General features: G+C 35.5%; 2 protein-coding genes and 1 non-coding gene across 3 annotated transcripts; 1 reads left to right on the forward strand and 2 right to left on the reverse strand.

Annotated features, from left to right (window-relative positions):
* Positions 1-168: 168 nt before the first annotated feature.
* On the reverse strand, positions 169-9,009 carry LOC147407246 (uncharacterized). The gene is made up of 7 exons (XM_086435724.1): positions 8,653-9,009; positions 5,809-5,939; positions 5,528-5,713; positions 5,323-5,418; positions 5,156-5,227; positions 952-1,068; positions 169-644 (listed from the first exon to the last, which is right to left on the reverse strand). The coding sequence occupies exons 1-7, from the start codon at positions 8,837-8,839 to the stop codon at positions 234-236; spliced, it is 1,200 nt and encodes a 399-aa protein (XP_086291850.1). The 5' UTR covers positions 8,840-9,009; the 3' UTR covers positions 169-233.
* Positions 8,151-8,252, reverse strand: LOC147407247 (small nucleolar RNA snoR109). Its single transcript, XR_015177131.1, has one exon. It is a non-coding gene; the product is annotated as a small nucleolar RNA snoR109 (small nucleolar RNA).
* A 6,887-nt stretch (positions 9,010-15,896) lies between the features above and the next one.
* On the forward strand, positions 15,897-19,664 carry LOC147407248 (protein NRT1/ PTR FAMILY 4.6-like). Its single transcript, XM_086432825.1, has 4 exons — positions 15,897-16,112; positions 17,249-17,695; positions 17,788-17,912; positions 18,491-19,664. The coding sequence occupies exons 1-4, from the start codon at positions 15,897-15,899 to the stop codon at positions 19,353-19,355; spliced, it is 1,653 nt and encodes a 550-aa protein (XP_086288951.1). The 3' UTR covers positions 19,356-19,664.
* Positions 19,665-19,995: the final 331 nt, after the last annotated feature.

A 19,995-nucleotide genomic window follows, 5' to 3' on the forward strand; every position in this document is an offset into this window, starting at 1 on the left:
ACAGATTTGGGGTCGACTCAATGAATCCAAGGCATCCATTGGAGGCTGCACACATTTTGTGAAGACACAAAGCAATCTGGAAAATGGATTATCTAATCCTATCGTAGTAAAAATTAGGTTAGATGAAAGTAAACTCCCATCTTAGTCCCCTCGCCAATCCCAAGCCCAATAAGGCTGAGTGGGGGCTGTTCCACCAAGTTGAGATGACCCAGCAGGTGGCCCATACCCTGGAGTTACGTATGGCTTCTGCTGATCATGCTGTGAGAACTGAGGTGTGGTGTCCTGTCCGTAAGTTTGTGGTTGCTGAGAGTAATCCTGATCGTAATTTTGGCTGGAGGTTGGAGTCTGACCATATCCATAGTTGATATTCGTCTGAGCAGATCCTGTCTGGCCCTGCTCTCCATAATAATTGTATCCGGGCTTGGCTGAGGTGGCGTAGCTGATGGGTTTGACTGATCCCATCCTGCTGGCTGTGGTGGGTAGCTTCCATAGTATGGTGGAGGGGGTGTAGGATAGGTTCCTGGCTGTGTGTATCCGTAGCCAGGCTGTGGCATTGATGGTGGGCCTGGTGGAGCCCAATTTCCAGGAGGTTGGTAACCCTGCTGCACATAGCCACTGCCTGCAGATGGATTTCTTACACGATTCTGCCCAACATAAAGCAATTGGCACAAATTAAAAGCATTTGAAACAAATGAAGCCAAAGGGGTCTTTCAGACAATTAAGTGTTGATTTTTTTTTATAGATATATATATAGCTATACATCATTGATAAAAACTGTGGAAGTACTTGGTGATACAACCAGTTTATATGCCTTAAGGAGCCCAAGTAAAATACCCAGCCTTTTAATGACAGAGCAATAACTTCATTGACCAATTTATAAGATATTCGGGATGGAACATAACAATGTAATGTATACTAGACAAGTTTGTAAATGATAATTTTAGCACTCACCTCACTGATGACTTCATTGACCAATTCTTTGGCTGACTCAATTTGTTCTTTGGTGCCATTAATATACACATTTCTTTCAGTTGATGTATCACCAGGTGGAAGATGTAGTGGTATGACCTGAAGAGAAAAACAGATGGTATAGGAATGCAAATGATATCCAAAACAGGAAATAAGTGACATTTATTTTAGGGACCTCCAAATCTAAAGAGAAATGGAGCAAATTGTATAGATAATAAAGACATTCACACAGACTAATAGAGGGAGTACGACCACAATTTGAACAATTAAAAAATGTCCAAACAAGTGCAACATTTAAAGTTACACATCATAATAAAGAAATGCATACAAAAATTATTGAATGGAGCAAGTACATTTTTAATGTGTTCTTTTTCCTAAAGTAATTGATGCCTTTCCTAGAGATAAATGTTCATCTAGACTAACTCTTGATTTTAGAAGCATCATGCCAATTGATGGTTTGAAAAAGTAACGTAATCAGACAACCATAGAAATGATATAATCTCACATGAAAAAAAGAAGTACCCAGTCTTCCTGTTGCCTCATGTCCATATAGAGAATTTAGAGAGAAAAAAAAAATAACAAAAAATAATTCTGCAACCCAAACTGCAATAAGAGTCAATTCTCTAAAATCATGGAAAAGTTATTACAAGGTGAGAAAATCCAGTAAAAATGACAAAAGGAAAATGCTACTCAAAGACTAAAGTTTAAATTCAGGTGCCAAGCTTATTTGAGATATTCAAGCTGTGCTACTATAAAATCATTAACTCAGCAATTATTGGATATATAAGAACGAGTTAGCCCATCTAATTACATTAGAAAATGCAGCTGCATAATGATTCCTACCTCAGATGAGAGCATTGGAATGACCATTAGGTTTGACATGCTTGACATCACCATGATGCATCGAAGAGTCAACCAGCCCTTGATATTTGACAAGACAACTTGCCAATTCTAGAACCCAACCCATACCAAAATTTTCCTCCCCAAACATCAATAGAAAGAAGACTTTGCAAGCTTCAGATACTAGATTAACTCTCAGATCATAAAGCTATAATATGTGTTCGTTACAAGTTTTAAATTTTATGTATATCTCAAAAAACTTTGATATTAGCAATTTGATTGCTTGGTAATTGCCAGCAAGCCAATGGGAGCAAGGAACATTCCTAAAAGCCAGAATAGGAAGAACCTACAGAAATTGCTAAAATCTCCAAGATGGGTAGACAATATATCAAGAAGTCCAGATAATGGCAATGGTTTTCTACGACATCCACCTTGGTGTAACAGTTTGGAAAAGTATTTAAACATGGAGTGCCTGGGACAGATCACTTTAATTACCTAAAGCATCAAGCGCAAACCTCCCGGGTGTGGACTGTGAGCCTTGTGAGCACCATAAAATATAAAAAATATAAATTCAGTGAAGTTGAGAAAAATTATGAAAGTATATTCATTTCACATAGAAGACAAATGTTTTTGTTGATGTTCTTTAACATAGAGTAAATTCCTATAGCCTAACATGAGTTGGGCACAAGTATAAAATTATAAATTAAGGTTGGGCACAAGTTGTGGGACATCAACCTTTTCGAACAACTACAACATGCCACAATCATCATATGCAATTAAAGCGTACACCTCTAACATGAGTTTAAAAAAGTGTAATAAACGAAAGACATGGTCCTTTTTCAAGCCTCAGCAGATGAGCTGTTTGCCTCAAGTGCTTATATGCATTTAATAAGGTAACAGATATCTTGTGGAAAAGCCCACTCTGAGGCAAGTTTTGAGGTGTAACTGTGTAAGCCTCAGATGGCTTATTAAACACTATTTGGTCTCCACTTATGAAACAAATGCACTGAAAACTATGGAAAGAAGGAACATTTAAAACATACATTTTTTCATAGAGAAATATATACACTAAGATGGCCAGATAAGGATGCTAATATTAGCGCTTGAAACTGGGAAATGGTTGTTCATTTCCCAAAAATCTAGGACACAAATATATGTATCAAGGCCATTATACCCAAATAAGTTTAGTTTTTTTGGATCCAAGTCATGTTTAATATTAAATCATGCCAAATGTAATAAAACCACTAATGCTAAGATTTTAGAGTAAGATTTGTTACAACATATCATACATTTTTTGACAAAACAAATAAAAGTATAGTTCTACATATTAAAATAACAAATACTAATACGCAACAGGCTTGTAGTAGTCGATACATATTGGTCCTGGTTTCGGTAATCTTGTAATAGTAGTTTTCTTATCAGTAAGGGGTCTTGATTATAATAAATAGGATAGAATTATCTACAGGGAAATGATAATGTCATAGTTTTGTATAATACGATATGGAATGTACTTGTTCACACTGAATCAGAACAAAATGCAACTCCTGATTTATACAGGTGTACATATTATATAACAAAGACAGAGAGACATGTGCAACAATGTCCGACATAGGTACTGAGGGTACATTTGATTGCATGGAAAATGACTTTCCATGAAATTTGAAATCCATGAAAAAATAATGGTGGATAAAATCATGGGGAAAATATCTGATGAAGATGAAGAAGAAAAAGAAAAAGAAGGAAAGAAGGAGAAGAAAGAAGATGCGAGGAGAGGGAAAGGCTTGGGGCGGAGAAGAAAGAGGGGGGGAGGACGTAGTGGTGGTAGCGGAGGAGTTAAGTGAGGAAGAAGAGGGGAGAATGTGGTGGTGGTGGCAGTGGAGGTGAGAAAAAGAGAAGGAGAAGAAGACGAAGAGAGAGAGAGAGAGAGATGGTGATGATAGCAACGACGATGACGACGGCAAGGTTAGTGTGATGGTGATGGTGATGGTGGTGGTGGTGGTAGGGAAGAAAAAGATATGAGTGGAGAAGAAGAAGATGATATTTTGGGGATGAAAAATATGAGTTGATTTCACTTTCCCCCCATATGTGTGGAAAAGTGAAATCCATGTTTTGGTGGACTTTTTGATTGGGGTGAAAAATCAATTTTCATGGAAAAATGCAATCAAACACATAAAAAAATGTCATTTTCCTTGGAAATTGATTTTCCACCTTATTTTCCATGTGCAATCAAACATACCCTAAGTGCCAAGACATGCTCACAAACGAGATGATGTCCTCACAATTTATTTTGTATGTTGAGAAACATTTTTTCTAGAGTGCTTTAATTCATGTAAACCATATATGGAATGGTCATATTATATGCCCATAATCTATCTCCAAAAAATGTTATACGCCTATTCACTTTAAAATCATACAGAAATACATAACTAATAATTGAAAATAAAGTATTGGAATAAAAGCAATCTCTTTTTCGTTAAGTATGTCAGTAAATGCCGACAAATGGGTACAGCACAGTGTCCAACATGGGAAACTATCACAAAATGAGTGTCCTTGCTAGTTGTTACAATGTGTGCATCAAAATTAAGAAGATGAAAGGAATAAGGAAACAAAAAAATAAAGAAGACAGAAAAATTATCATTTAAGGTATGCACATCCATAATAATAAATAAATGCCTTGCAGTGCCTTGACGTAGCATGTCATGCAACATTTCATTAGCAAAATATCATCTAAATACGCTACACCGATCTATAACATTTCATCAGCATAACCCACAGTACAATCATCAATAACTAAGTAGCAACATTGGAAATTGCATCTGATAATTGCCTTCTTGCTAGTCTTGAGAACAAGAGCTCCAAAACAAGCATGCTGTATTCACCAAAACCGAAAAACAATTTCTACTCACGCACACTAACGGAAACATTAGTCATTATGACCCTACGAAATTAGTTTCAAAGATAAAAAATGCAAAGATATTTTTAGAGAGATTCTATTGCCACACCAACTTTTTCTAAGAGCACCCCGATTCATATGTAAATCACAGAAGAGTTAACACAAATCTTGGGGTGCTCTTAGTAAAAGTTGGTGTGGCAATAGCACTCTATTTTCTATTATCAGGACAGTTGATAAATTTGACAACATCTTTAAGCCAATTACACTAAATTAGAACTAAAGTGTAAACATGTCTTGCTACCAAGGTATATGCTCTTGCTACACTATGTTATGTCCCACTATTAGAAACTATGAGAAAAAACAACTATAAATCATATGAGCTGTAAAAAATGTGAAAGTAATTCATAAATGATAAAAATTATATTAATTTCTCCATGTATCAAAATTACAAACCTGAATACGAGCTCCAGACGTTCTTTGCATGTTCTTAATGTTCTCACCCCCCTTGCCAATGATCAGAGCAACCTACAAATAGCAATGATGCAGATAGTTCCCATAATCATCCAATCAAAATGGTATTTGTGACTACCAATCACGAGATCACTATAATAAGTAGTTACCTTGTTGTTTGGAACTGTCATTACAAGTTGTTCAGCTCCATGAGGCACAGGATTATATCCACGAACTGCAGATGAACCAGAACCCCCTGCATCCGTCTGTTCATAAAACAAAGCATGAAAAATGGAGCCATAATTTTGGATAAAAAATTAAAAGTTAATATCATACGACACACACGCACACACAAAAATGTCAGCAAAACTTAACCTCTGCAATCACGTCCTTGATTAGCTGTTCTGCTCTACTAATCTGTTCTGGTGTACCCGTCAACTCTACATCTCTTGTTTGAGAATAGGGATCAGATTCTGCATCCTTAGTAACTTGGATTCTAGCACCTGACTGAAGCTGAAGGTATTTTATAGTTTCCCCTGCTTTCCCAATAATTACACCAACCTGTACGGTAAGTTCCAAGAATGAGTAAAGAATTTGAGCAGTTTGTCTGCTAAGGACAACGTTAAGGTGATGGAGGCAACTGAATCAACTAGTACCTTGCCATTTGGAATGTCTATTCTCTTACTTGTGCCTTGGAAACCGTAATTTGAACCTGGTTGTGCAGCAAAAGGAGCCAATCCACCTTGAGAGTTCTCTGTCAGCTGACTTGGAAGCTTTGGTACAACCTCTGAGTGAAATGTAAACATTAGTATGAGAGACCATCAAGGGAATAATGGAGCACTCAAACCCCAACTCCAAAATGAGTGGACATTCAAGATAATACCATATATGGACAACCATAAGGATGACTTAACAAAAACACAAATTCCAAACAATGGAACTGAATGTAAGTCCAGGAACTGATAAACAAAATTACTGGATATTTGGAATATTGATCAAGCAATTGATTAGAGTCGTATCTGACCTTATGAATAAAAAAATGTGTAAAATGTTACAAAACATGTGAAAGGTTGTACTTTTCCAGTACCAATCAAAATGCTATTCAAGCAAAGCGTCTTCAAACTAAATAAATAAAAAACAATGATAAAAAAGATAAAGAAAATCATAGAAGAAAATAAAAAGTATTCAAACAATCTCTGTTTTATACCTCCAATCGACATACTAAGGACATTCTATTTTCTAAGAATTTAGAGTGTTTGACACCCTTCCATTCTTATGTGTTGAACACAAACCAGCACACTTTTTTTAACATATCTTCTTCTATTCAACTATTTAGTTTTCAGCTATTTTTGTGTTGTCTGCGTGGTTTTAATGTAGATCAGCTCATCTAAATAAATTATTTCTATATCATACACTTAACATGGACTTAATATCACTCAAACATTTGGATACACTGAACAGATGTGTTCCCTTACTAGGTTTATGTGTTGGACACCAACACACATGCCCATATTGTTACATGCCTCCAATAAACTGGTGAAGCTAGAATTCAGATCATACAAATTTGCGTATTATTTCTGATCAACTAATTAACTACATCAGCGTAAAATAACTTTATCAAAAATAATAATAATAATAATAATAATACAGTGTGAAAATAAAAAGAAGAAGATACAGTAAACTAATTTACTGTTTTGGCGCAAAGCATGGATGATGAATTGATAATGAGAATAGAATATCCTAATTTACTCTTTTCAAATAACAAATAAAATTAGCAATGCTGCAAAAGCATCACAAAAGAAAAACAGAAAAAAAAAAAAATACTAAGATAAAATATACACTGTGTTCATTGTCTTCAACATTTTTTTTGTGTTGGACTAGATAAATGATGGGGACATCAAAGTTTGAATAATAGATTTTATTTTTATTTAGTTTTTTATTTCAAGACTTTATTTTTATGTTTTTTAGGCTTATTTCCATGTTTTATTGGCTCGTGGTCTTAGTATAATGTTTAGTAGTAGTTTGGTAAATTTAATTTGTCTTTTATTTAAGTTTATAAGGGTTGAAAATTCAGGAGAGAGAAAGTTACGAAAATTAGATTATTTATTTCGTATTTTAGTTTATTAAGATACTTAGATTTATTTTCTTTATACGTAGATTGTATTAGGATATTTTTAAACAAAGAATTTGATGAATAAATAATGAGTTTCTTTCATGGAATTTCTTAAAGTGAGTTCTCCATCTTCTTAGTGTGATTCTAAGAAACTATTCTTCTATCCCATCTCTTTTTCTTTTAATCTTATTTTGATTTTCTTGCTCTTGATTTTTTTTCCTTTTAACTTTCTTGAATTCTTGAAACCCACAAACCTAAACCCATGATCCTTATCATATTTCCTTACCCTTTAATCCTTATCCTACAATCCTTAACCCTTTCCTCTACCCTAATGAAAAATACAATAACTGCAACAAAAAAAAAAAATTCATTTTACCTTTTGGGTTACCCTATCCAAGCTCACATCCTTACCCAAAATCCTAAACCAAATTCCCTAACCCCCAAATTTCTTCTTCTACCGCATCAATAACTAGTTTTTATCCATCAAAAACGTTATTGACGATCACAATGGCATAATCAAAATAACATAGGGCACGACAGTGCAAACCTACAGCACGGGGTACAAGAGTATCACTTTCAACATGACCAAGCCTTGTTTTATGTTCTGGTACAAAGTGATGATACCAACCTGAGCCCTCTAGCGTGTTAACTACAAACCCAATGACCCAATATTTGCAAGCCATGATTCAATTAAACAAGCTGACCAGCATACCGAGTAAATGTGAGTGTGTAGTCACCTATTGATGCAAACTGCAGGGAAGTAAAGTAGCTTGCTTGCCTGTAAGGTGCTCTTAATATGAGAGAAGGGTCTTTTAAAAAGGCTAAAACCCACGCCATTATCTTCTTCCCTTCTCGTTCTCTGTCCTACTCTCAGTTTCATCCAATGAATGTAAGAAGTTCGGTAAGCAGATCTATCAATGGAGATTGAATCTCACAACAACCGGCCAGTTAACTTCTCTATTTGATTCATTGATTTAGCTACAGCCATTCTGGCAAATTCAAGAACGAGGGTATCAGCTATGCTACCACACCCTCCTCTTGGTACGTGTAGCCCAAACAAAATCAGAATAACACACTAAGATCACTTGCCGAAAAAGAAACAATTGAAGAATAAAATCCTAAAACCCTAACCTTGAAGAAGAAAAGAGACAAGCATGAATGAAAAAAGTCTAGACTTATGTAGCTCAGAACAAATGCACTTCGCCGAAGAATCAAATAAACCCTAGAATCTCTATAGGGAACTCACTTTCTGAAGAAAGACATACTAGCGTTAGGGTTTCATTTCAAAGTTCAACCACCGCGTACTTAGTAGATAGATAGATGTATTAAAGACAAGGGATGATGCAGACAGTTAAGGTAAAATAGAGAGAGAGAGAGAGAGACTCACCAGGAAATGTAGGAGGGATAAAGGAATTCGAGGAGTCTTCGTTGAGGCGAGGGCGCTTGGTTTCAGCATCACTGACAAGGCGAGCGACGAACTCTTGCGCTTTCTGTTTAGCGAGCTGGATATCGTCCAGCTTTCTCTTGCTGTTGTCCGTCTCCAGAAGCACTTGTGGTTGTTCTTCTCCTCCCATTATCTCTCTCACTGAGCTTAAGAAGATAACCCTTCGAAGCTCTGCGACTGTAACTCGGTAGGAACTCAGAAGGGACTGGGGAGGCTCAACGGGGGAGACGCGACGACGAAGAGAAGAATGAATCCTTAGGTGGTGACCACCAAGTGAGGTAACCCTTTTATATGCCACCAAAGATTACGATATTGTCCTTCTCTTTCAATAAAATTAAATGAGTGGCTTTATTGGTGTGTTGTAAGTAAAAGTTGGTGTGCCAATAAAATCTCTCTTATAAAAACATTTTAAATCGTGCTGGACTAACATTGAAATGTGCATCCATTCTCACATTGCTGATGCAGAGGTGTACACATAACCATAGATAAGTTCTACTCGTATCTCGATGGAAACATATTTGGTTTTCTACATACATCCACATCAAGATGTGAGAATCGATATATACTTTAGTATTACTTCAGTATTTTCCAAACATTTTGAATAGAGTCGTGTTGGAGTGAACTCAAGGTTGTACCTCACACCACATGTCCTGACATAAAAGTGTATATGAACCATAAATATTTTCGCTCGTATCTTGATGAAAAGTATCTATGGTTCACATACACTTTTACGTCAGGATCACAATGTGAAAAAAACTTATATTCGATAATTCAAAGTCGTTGAATTTCATAAAATTTAATGGACCATGACGTCAAATATTTCATTGTCGAATTTTTTTCTTCGAACCTGTCAACTTAGTGGAAGATGGGAGAAATTTGATAGCTCTAGGCCGTTGAATCTAAGGAACATCACAAATAATGATGGGCCTAGGCTGTCGAATCTTGATTTCTAAAATTCATGGTTCTTGGTATGTCAAAATTTTCAATTTTCACGTAGTGGACATGCGATATGAGATACAATCTTGAGGTCACTTCAGCATTATTCTTTTGAATATTTGGGGTGTCAATTAGAAAATCTATTGCATGAGACACATTATATCATTATCAATGTATCTCATTATAAAAGTAAGATAATGATGGAAAACAATATATGTAGCAATATTGATTATGATATTCTATATTACGAATACTAATAAAGTAGAATAATTTATATATTATGTTAGTTTTCAAATCTTGATTGATGTAATTCTTTATAAATACCCTAATATCCATCCAAGAATTCTCAATACAATTCAGATTTCTACACCCAACATTAATATATCATCAAATCTCACATTTAACAATATTGATAAATTACCAATAAATATATTTTCTTTCTTTGAAAAATGATCATGCTCAAAACGTAAAAACATTTTATTTTAAAAAAGATGAGTTTTATTGTTTTAATTGTTGGTATTACAAAACACGTTTAAAACGATAATTTTTCAAAAAATAGAGTTTTTTATTTATTTATTCCTATGGTTCGACAACATAATCAACTCCATCCCAAATGACGACTGACATAGATATCCTTGTTAGCAATAGAGTAGGTCCCATAACATAGTTAGGTAGCAAAGACAAGTAAACCCAATTAATTGGGCCTAAAAGAGTGTTTCTTATCTCTTTTATTATAATTTATGATAATTTTTTGCATATTGGAGTTGTTGAACCGTTCCCCCATCATGTGATTAGCACATGCCGAGTCACGATTTGGGCCAGATTTGGCTTTAAGACAATAGTCTGTGTAGAAGCCCAAGTCCAGCTAGTCTACTAATCCCAATGTTGGGTCAAGCCCAAATTCAACAAGCATAAGTCATTCTCAAATGATTCAAGTCAAAATTTCAATTTTAATGAATTGATGAACCTCTAGACAATAATTTTGAGATCAAATATTAACTGTCTATCCCCGTAAGTCCGAACCATTTATGTGGCATTCACCATAAAATAAAGGTCATATTACACACCCAATGGGGCCTAGAAATGTTTAAAAACCCTGGGCTTAAAAAACTTTTGGGCTGGGTCTGAAGTTTACAAATTAGGGAACGTTCTGTATGAGGAAACATAACAATGAAGGACGGATAGGACCATTATGGCAGTCCATTTCAGGGAATACGAAAGTCTGAGTGTCTGAGATAGGCTACACATGGGCCAACACAAAAATGAGGCCTAATATTCTGAATCCCTTTTGGTAAAATAGAACAGGCCATGCTCACAAAAGGCAGGCCCATCCAAACTATCCTTGGCTTGTAGCAAGCTTATTTTGTTTTGGGCCCAAGCTTCTTCTCCAACTATGGGTTTGTTAAAATTACCTTTTAGAATAACACTAGATTTCGAAATAATGGCCCTTATAATGGTAATGCCCCCGCCGCCCCGCCCCCCCCCGCCCCCCCCCCCCAAAAAAAAACCCCTATTTTTTGCCCTATTTTTTGGAAACCTTTTTATTAACACACCAATTTTATATATAGACCAGTTTAATTTCATAAGAATGGGTGTGTTGTAAGTAAAAGTTGGTATGTCAAAAGAATCTCTTTTTTTTTTGTATGGAATGGGAGGGGGGTAAACAGTTGTATTAGTCAAGAGACCATTTTACCTATCATAATGGCTATTAGTACATTAGGTAATAGTGTAATAGAAACAAATTTTATTTTTGTAAACATATTTTCAAAGTAAACCAACCATCCTTCCAAAAAGAGAGAGATTCAAACCCTCTCATTGGTCACTCACAGGTATTTCTCCCCGCTTACTTGGTATGTGTGATTTGTAGGGGTATTGCATGTTTCTGGGGATTTGGACGAGATACGGTGCTCTAAAAGGCCAATTGCCTCGACCTTAGTTGTCAAGCTTGAAACTCCCGTCATCAATTTTTTTTTTTTCAAATTAAATAATAATTGTTACTTTGAAATAATGATCATTACTTATAATTATTTCTATTTGTAGGTTTAAAATTCATTTTTTTAAAATAAGTTTTCAAAAATAATATTGTTATTTATATTGGGGCCATAGCTAAGCATAATTGCTTTGCTACCATTATTTCAAGATGTAGCAGGGGCTAGACTGTAACACCATCAACAACAATAATAACAATAAAGTCTTATCTTAAAGATTTAGGGTTGACTAAACAAATCCTATTTCTCTATTTCACTGTCCAAAGCCAAGTCTTATGTTATTAAAAGTGAATTCGTATCTACTTTCATAATAATCACTCATATTCTTTTGAGTCTTATTCCTGTGCTTTTAAGACATTTAACTTGAATATTTATTATAATCAAGATTGTAATCGACTTTTGTTGAACAAACCACAATCTTTTTAATCAAAATTTTCTTTGTTTTTGTTGGAGTTTGATAAATTTGGGTGTTAAACTCAAAACCAATTGGCAATGAGTGGAGAGGCCCAGGAGTTTATAAGGAGAGAGACAGGGCAAGTTGTGTTCGACGTGGGACTAAACTCAACAACCCCACATCTGTTCGAATGTGTGCCTTTTCCAATTTTATCCCTTAATGTTGCCATCCACTTCTACATACTAATCTCTATAATGCTTAATTGACTAATTTTTATTTTTATTTTTTTATGATAGGGGTTCTGGACTTGTAGAACATGATGATTATTTTACTGCACAACATTCAAAGCTTAGTTGGTCTTAATGTCATATAAAATTCTCATTTTTTATTTAATTAAGACGTGTCTATCGTATAGTATTCAAGAAATGCACCTCTACTTTTAACATCTAACTCCAATTCTATAGATAATATCTTTTTATATCTATCCATCCTTATGTATAATAAATCCAAGAAAATGAAATTGGTTGCTTTTTCTAGACCAACGAACATTTACCCAACTAGTAAAATTATGTTTAAACCTTTGATCAAACCATTGTACTTCATATTTTTTTTAACTTACCACGACGATTGAGAGGTATTTTTACTTAAATATTCACAATAGTCTCCTTTCACTTAACCAACTCCATCAAAAAAAATCTTAAGGTGGAGATTTGTAAGGGTTAACTGAAAGAGGATGGAATAATAAAAAATTAAGAGTAAATTACACTATGATCACCTGTAGTTTGACATAATTCCATTTTAACCTCCCTAATGTTTTGATAATTGCACTTACCTCCCTTATGGTTATCTAAGCCAAGGGGTTCACTTACCCCCTTCCATCAAATTGTTACCCACCTAACTGTTAAGTTCATTTTATAAAAGATCATTTTGCCCTTTTTTTTAATATTATATATATATATATTATAAATAAAATATATGCTTGTGAAAAAATGGATCCAATGAAAGCTTAAATGGGAGTATTTTTAATTTGTATTTGAAAATTTTATTTTTTTAATAAAATTAATATAAAATATGAGAGTAAAATAGTAAAATAACACCTGAATTTTAACCCAGTTAGTGAAAGGGGGAGCGGGGAAGTGCAATTATCAAAACATTAGATGGTCAAAATGGAATTATGCCAAATTACAGGGGTCAAAGTGTAATTTACCCAAAAATTAATTATAAGGGGCTTCGGCTCATAGCTTTGGTTGACATACTGCAACGCTAAAACGTTAAGTCATGGATTCAAGTCCAGCTTATCAATCTAAAAATAAGGGTTTTATGGGAGTACTATATAGGAATTTTCTAAGGAGCTCATATTCACACACCAACTTTTACTTATAACACACCAAATTTCTCTATCATAGACCAAGAAGAATATATTGAAAACTTTTTTACATACAACGTGAGAATAATAGCTTTTGATTTGTTTGTTCTAATGTTGTTGGAATTGAATGGTTTTACAATCCAATAAGACCATATTTCCAATAATAGCTTTTGATTTGTTTGTTCAAATGTTGTTGGAATTGAATGGTTTCACAATCCAATAAGACCATATTTCCAATATGCCTATCTTTTACAAAAAGATCCCTCTCTCAAGAAGAAGAGAAAACTTCCAAGAGGATCCATCAAAAAAATATATATATATATATATTGTCTTTTTCTTCCATTTTCTCTTCTTAAAAGTCTCATGTTGTTTGGTAGATTCTTTTTGGCTCTAAGGCACATTAAAAATGAGGTCAAGAGCCAAGGTAGCTAGTGAAACAAAAGAGAATCTTTTAAGCTCACTACAGAATCATTATAGCTCAAACTGGTGGTATGTATCTATCCAAGTTGGAAAGGTAATTGTGGGTTCCATCCCTGACGGATTTTCTTAATGGACTTGAAATAAACTAATTTGTATGGGTCAACTGAGTCGGGTATAAAATGCACTGCACTCGTATCATCCGGGTCCAACGGATCAGCCTTCTTACTTTTATATATACATATACACAGAAACATCCAAAATTTGGCTCCATTCGAAGAATCAAGAAGACTTCAATGGCTCCTGGAATTATTTATGAACCCTGATATTCTCAGGCACGTTTTTAAAATTGCACGCGAATGAATTACTTGTGTATGTGATGTGGTTGACTTCAATATATAATAATATACTTGCCAATATCAGGCCCGTTGTGAAATATTTTACAGGGAGTTGGGTCCACACTAAGTTATCTTTTAGTATGTTCCTAGTTCCTATTGGCTGGGCCTGGCCCTCTTTTCAACATTACATTACATGACATCCACTAAAAGCCCAATTTTTATTTATTTTTTGGGTTTGGGAGTTGGACCCACATTGAAATGTCCCTTTAATAGCCACAAATATTCCCATTTGAAGAGTTTGTTTGATTCCAAAAAATAAAAATAAAAAATCCTTATAGAGTGTTTTAGGGTCTCTGGACCTTAATTATAAAATTAAAATTCTTCCACCATAGTAATTAGGATTTTGTTTTTGCAAAATAAGTAGATATAGTACTATTATTGACTTCGTAAGTTTTGAGGTATAGGTCCCTTCATTATTGAAATCAGATTATTGTACAACTGCCACTTGTCGACAATTGCAAAATGAGACCACCTTAAGAGACATTATTTTCTAATAATGTGGAAGTGGGTCCAAGCTCCTAGCCAATGACGTCTGTTGTTAACTTAAATCATGATCATGTTTGTCATGATCAATGTCTAATACTATTTAATCCTCCTAACTAATTGTCATACTAAAGAACTGGCTCTAGGTGTTGGAAGCACTATGTGGGCCAATAATTTTGATCACAAAATTGTATAATTATGATCCTATACTGCGAGAGTTAAGTATCTACCTAACTACATGTCTCTTTCTGACCAACTGTCACTTGAATGTTTATCCCACTCATTAATGGACCCACAAAATCACCATGATTAATGATTTCTGGCCATTGGATTTGGGCATCTTTCTTAATGGGCTTGGGGCTGATCCACTGCTTTGTTCATGAAGCTCATGACAACAATTCTCAAATCCAATCAAAGAAATCACTAATCAGGCAAGATTCTGTGTAGCACAGAAGAGGGCTACCAGGCAAGATTCTGTGTAGCACAGGAACTGAAAATATAAAACTTGGTGCACAAAGACAACATGAAGTTGGTTACCTACCCAACCCTAAGAGTACAGGATCAGTAGTCTACGGAAACTATGTCAACTAAAAACAGTCACGTCTATATCTCTCATGAATCATACACTTTGTCAACTTAAAAAAAGTCAAATCTATACTTTCATGAATCAGGTGAGAGAGAGAGATTCCTCTCTCTAAAAGAGACAAAGTTATAGAAAATGCTTAAAACATTACCTGCCTTACAACATGTCTCACTCTCTATAAATATCCCTCAAAGATGTGATTAGAAACAGTACCAGATATTCGGGAAAGAAACACTTAAGTCTTAGAGAATGGTAATCTCCATTATGATTATAAGTTTCACACCATTTCAGAATGTATCAGTCGAGGCAGTCTTGTTATTTTTTCCTGGCAAAGACAATGCCTCTAAAGTTTTGAAACTTCTTTATTCCCTCTTAAAATTTACTGCCTTGTTCTGTTTTATGATAACAGGGCATCTCCAGAGATGGAAGCAAGCAACTTATCCAACAAAGAAAGCTGGGAGGAGCCAGAGCTGCTCTCTTTGTATATGGTAATATAATTTGATCAAATCAAGACCCATTTATATTTAATGGTTTTAAGCCGTGTTTTCTATAGCTGTTGATTTGGGTTCTTGAGTTTCTAGTTTTCTTGATTTGGGCTTAATGTTGGTTTACTAATGCAGCAATGGAGGGGCTCGAAAACATGGCTTTTATCTCAATTGCAGTTAGTTTGGTTACATACTTCTATGGATACATGAACTTCAGTTTAACTAAATCAGCTACGACGCTCACAAACTTCATGGGGTCTGCATTTATATTGGCCCTTTTCGGAGGCTTCATATCTGATACCTACTTGTCACGATTCAAGACCTGTATCCTCTTTGGATGCATAGAAGCGATGGTAAGTTCAAATATTCCAATTGATCCCAAGTCTTCATTTCTGATTAACTATGTGGATTTGTTACAATCCTTTCAAATGTGAAAATGTCCATCTTAGTTTGCAATGTGGAAAGATTCTTGGAACTTGTCCTATATCATGAGTGCATGTTTCATATCACAATAAGAGCTTCCCCTTTTTCAGCGGAAACTTACAAAAGTAAAACCATCATTTGCTTAAATAAAATGATGTTACGTTACGCCACGTCGAAAAAACATATCATATGCTTGTTAGTTGGAAGCCTTATCTTAATGGATATTTCATCTACTCCCTTGTTTTCAGCCTTTTTTTAATATCAATTTTTATAGGTAATATGCCTTTAAACTGAGATTTTGACATTGCAACCACCACCTAGCTTGATGAACAACACACATAATTTAGTCTAGAATTTAATATGGTTTTAATTGATTCTTCTAAACAATAGCTACGTTACAAAAAATTATGGCAAAATACCCTCAAAGCCATATTTTACGCAAATATGCTGGCAGAAATTTGCATTAGAAGTCATCTATCAACAACAACCAAATTTTTTTTTTGTATGACAGCCATACAAAATGTCTACACAGTAGAACCTGATTAGAAAAAGTCAATTATTGACACCAAATTATTCATAAAAAAGGATAAATGTGTATACCTGCCAATAATTTTAAATTTGGTTTATTAATTATATCATGACTTGAGTATTGCGTTGCTTGCAATTGAATCGTTGGCCTGTGGACCATGATGCCATGATAAAGAGTTCATGAGACTATAAGGTCAACATCAATCAAGCCAAACGCTTACATTGTAGTCATGTATTTGTTATATGTATATATTTAATATCAACATCCATATGTATGTACAAAGAAAATTAAAAACAAAAGAAGGAATCAGAAGTCTAGAGTTCGAAATCCCCCCTTAGTCCCCCCTCCACCTGGGCATTTATCCCAGGAATTACCTGGTGTGTGGAGGAGGGGACTACAGGTGCCCCAATGATTAGTCGGGTGCTCTAAGATGCCCAGATACCTAGGTTCAGAAAAAGGAGAAATATTTACATATGCACCTTCCTTTTTTTTTCCCTTTTAATAAAATATAGATCTTATTTGTGAACAATGTTGCAGGGATATGCCCTCCTAACAGTGCAAGCACACTTCCATATGCTAAGACCATTTCCTTGCAAAGATGTGGCACCAAGCAGCATGACTCAATGTGAGACCGCCAATGGTGGTCAAGTTGCAATCCTTTTATCTGGCCTTTATCTAATTGCATTTGGGACGGGTGGAGTCAAGGCAGCATTACCATCACTTGGGGCAGACCAATTTGATGACAGGGACCCAAAAGAGGCAGCTCTCCTTTCCAGTTTCTTCAACTGGTTTTTGTTTAGCCTTACAATTGGAGCTGTAATTGGTGTCACGTTCGTGGTGTGGGTCAGTACTAACCAAGGGTGGGATTGGTCGCTTGGAATCTGCACCATAGCTGTTTTCTTTGCAATTCTGTTTCTCTACATGGGCAAGTCGTTTTATCGGAACAATGTTCCTCAGGGCAGCCCCATAATTCGTATTCTCCAGGTACATATTGTGCATTTGAACAGTAATGATAATGTGAAATCTATTCAGTACAATTTTCTTTTAACAAAGTGAATTTGATTTTTCACGTTCAGGTAATTGTGGCTGCAATTCGAAATCGGAATCTTCCAATACCAGAAATGACAGATGAACTGCATGAGTTACATGACAAAGAAGCAGGCATGGAAACCGAAATTCTTCATAGAACCAATCAATTTAGGTATGGCCCATACATTTGCACACAATGTTCCACATGGTGTTATTTTCACTTACAGTTAGATGTGAGACATTGATATTATGCTCCCTCCCAAATATGATTAGCAAATAATCTTAGGTAACATTTGGGAGCCAGAGACCTGCTTGTGGACCCTTTAAAGCAATTAAAGCTGGACAGAGGCTGAAGCTGCCCAGACCAACTTCTGCAATTGGGCATCTACGAGAATTTAGATTAAAAAATGCAAAAAAAAAAAAAAAAAGACTTATTTTGGACTAAAACGACAATATTGTGTTTGTTAATAATACCTTGTGAATGATCCCAAATACATTAAGTCCATTAGCAAATGTTCATAGATGGTGTTTTTCAACAAGCTCTCCACAGCTTTTGGAAGCGCTTTTAGTTTCCAAAAAGTACTTCCATTAACTGTCACCAAACAATCAATTGTGAAGCGAGGCAAACAGAAGTGATTCCATAGAAGCATCTCTGTTAAAAGCAGGGCTACCCCCCAACCGAAAAAAAACCCCTTAATACCTACAATAATTGAAATTCCCTTGTTAATTTGATGCTTTCTTCTCTTGTAGATTCTTGGATAGAGCTGCGATTACAACAAACACCCACAGCACGTCCCCCATGAACGAAGCAGGCCCATGGCACTTGTGTACCATGACACAAGTGGAAGAGACCAAGATCCTCATCCGCATGCTTCCAATCATCCTAAGTACTGTTTTCATGAACACATGCTTGGCTCAACTCCAAACCTTCTCAGTCCAGCAAAGTATCACCATGGACACACACTTACTAGGTTTCCGTGTGCCCGGGCCATCTCTCCCGGTCATCCCTCTAGTATTCATGGCAGTTCTAATCCCTATATATGACCGCGTCTTTGTCCCAATTGCCCGAAAATTCACAGGGATCCCTACTGGCATTCGCCACCTCCAACGAATTGGAGTTGGGCTTGTGCTCTCAGCGATCTCAATGGCAATTGCTGGGATCACGGAAACACGACGAAAATCGGTAGCTGTTCAACATAACATGGTTGACTCTTTAGACCCATTGCCCATGAGTGTGTTTTGGTTAGGATTCCAATATGCTATATTTGGTGCAGCTGATTTGTTCACATTGGTTGGGCTCTTAGAGTTCTTTTATGCAGAAAGCTCAGCAGGAATGAAGTCATTGAGTACAGCAATTTCATGGAGTTCTTTGGCATTTGGTTACTTCTTGAGCTCAATTGTTGTGGAGGTTGTGAACAAAGTGAGTGGGGGGTGGTTGTCCAGTAACAACTTGAATAGAGATAAGTTGAATTACTTCTATTGGGTGTTGTCAGTATTAAGTGTGGCCAATTTTGGATTTTATTTGGTTTGTGCCTCATGGTATAGATATAAAAAGGTGGAAGAAGGGAAGCAAATGTGTGATAAGGGTAAGGGGAAGGGGAAGGTTGAGGGATGAGTTTATAGAGTGTTTTTTATTAATATTATATATGATAGTACTTGTATACCTTAATTGGTTTAATTCTGTTCTATATATGTATACATGTAGAAGTGTGAGTGTGTATTTCTTCTCTTGTGCAAGAGTGAGGAGTGGCTTGTGTTAGAGAAAATGAATATAGAGGGAAAAGGTTATCATTGATGAAGGGTACAGGTATAGTGGATAATTGGGACTACTAAATGAGTCCAAGATGTAACATAATTTGGTATTTGTTGGATTTATGTAAAATGCTTAGGGTTCTATATCTTATCCTAAATATATTTGCATCCATGACCTGAATTATATTTTACCATTCAACCTTATTGTGAACAATATCTTTAGTTAGGATATGTATCTTTATTTCTTTTCTTACGACTTCCATCCGTATCATTTCCGATAATGACTTTCGAACTTGACATTTACCATCAAGAAAATCAATCTTTAGAGAACAAAAGTATGGATCTCTAAAAAACCAAAGAATAATGCTGAAGTGATCTCAGGCTGGAACCTCACACCGCACTTCTTGATGTGAAAGTGTATGGGAACCATAGTTGCTTTTTCATTCATATCTCGATGAAAAGCATCTATGGTTCCCATACACTTTCATGCCAAGAAGTGCTAT

The sequence above is a fragment of the Akebia trifoliata genome, chromosome 3 (assembly GCF_017979445.1).
Source record: "Akebia trifoliata isolate Shusen 1 chromosome 3, ASM1797944v1, whole genome shotgun sequence".
Classification (NCBI taxonomy): Eukaryota; Viridiplantae; Streptophyta; class Magnoliopsida; order Ranunculales; family Lardizabalaceae; genus Akebia; species Akebia trifoliata.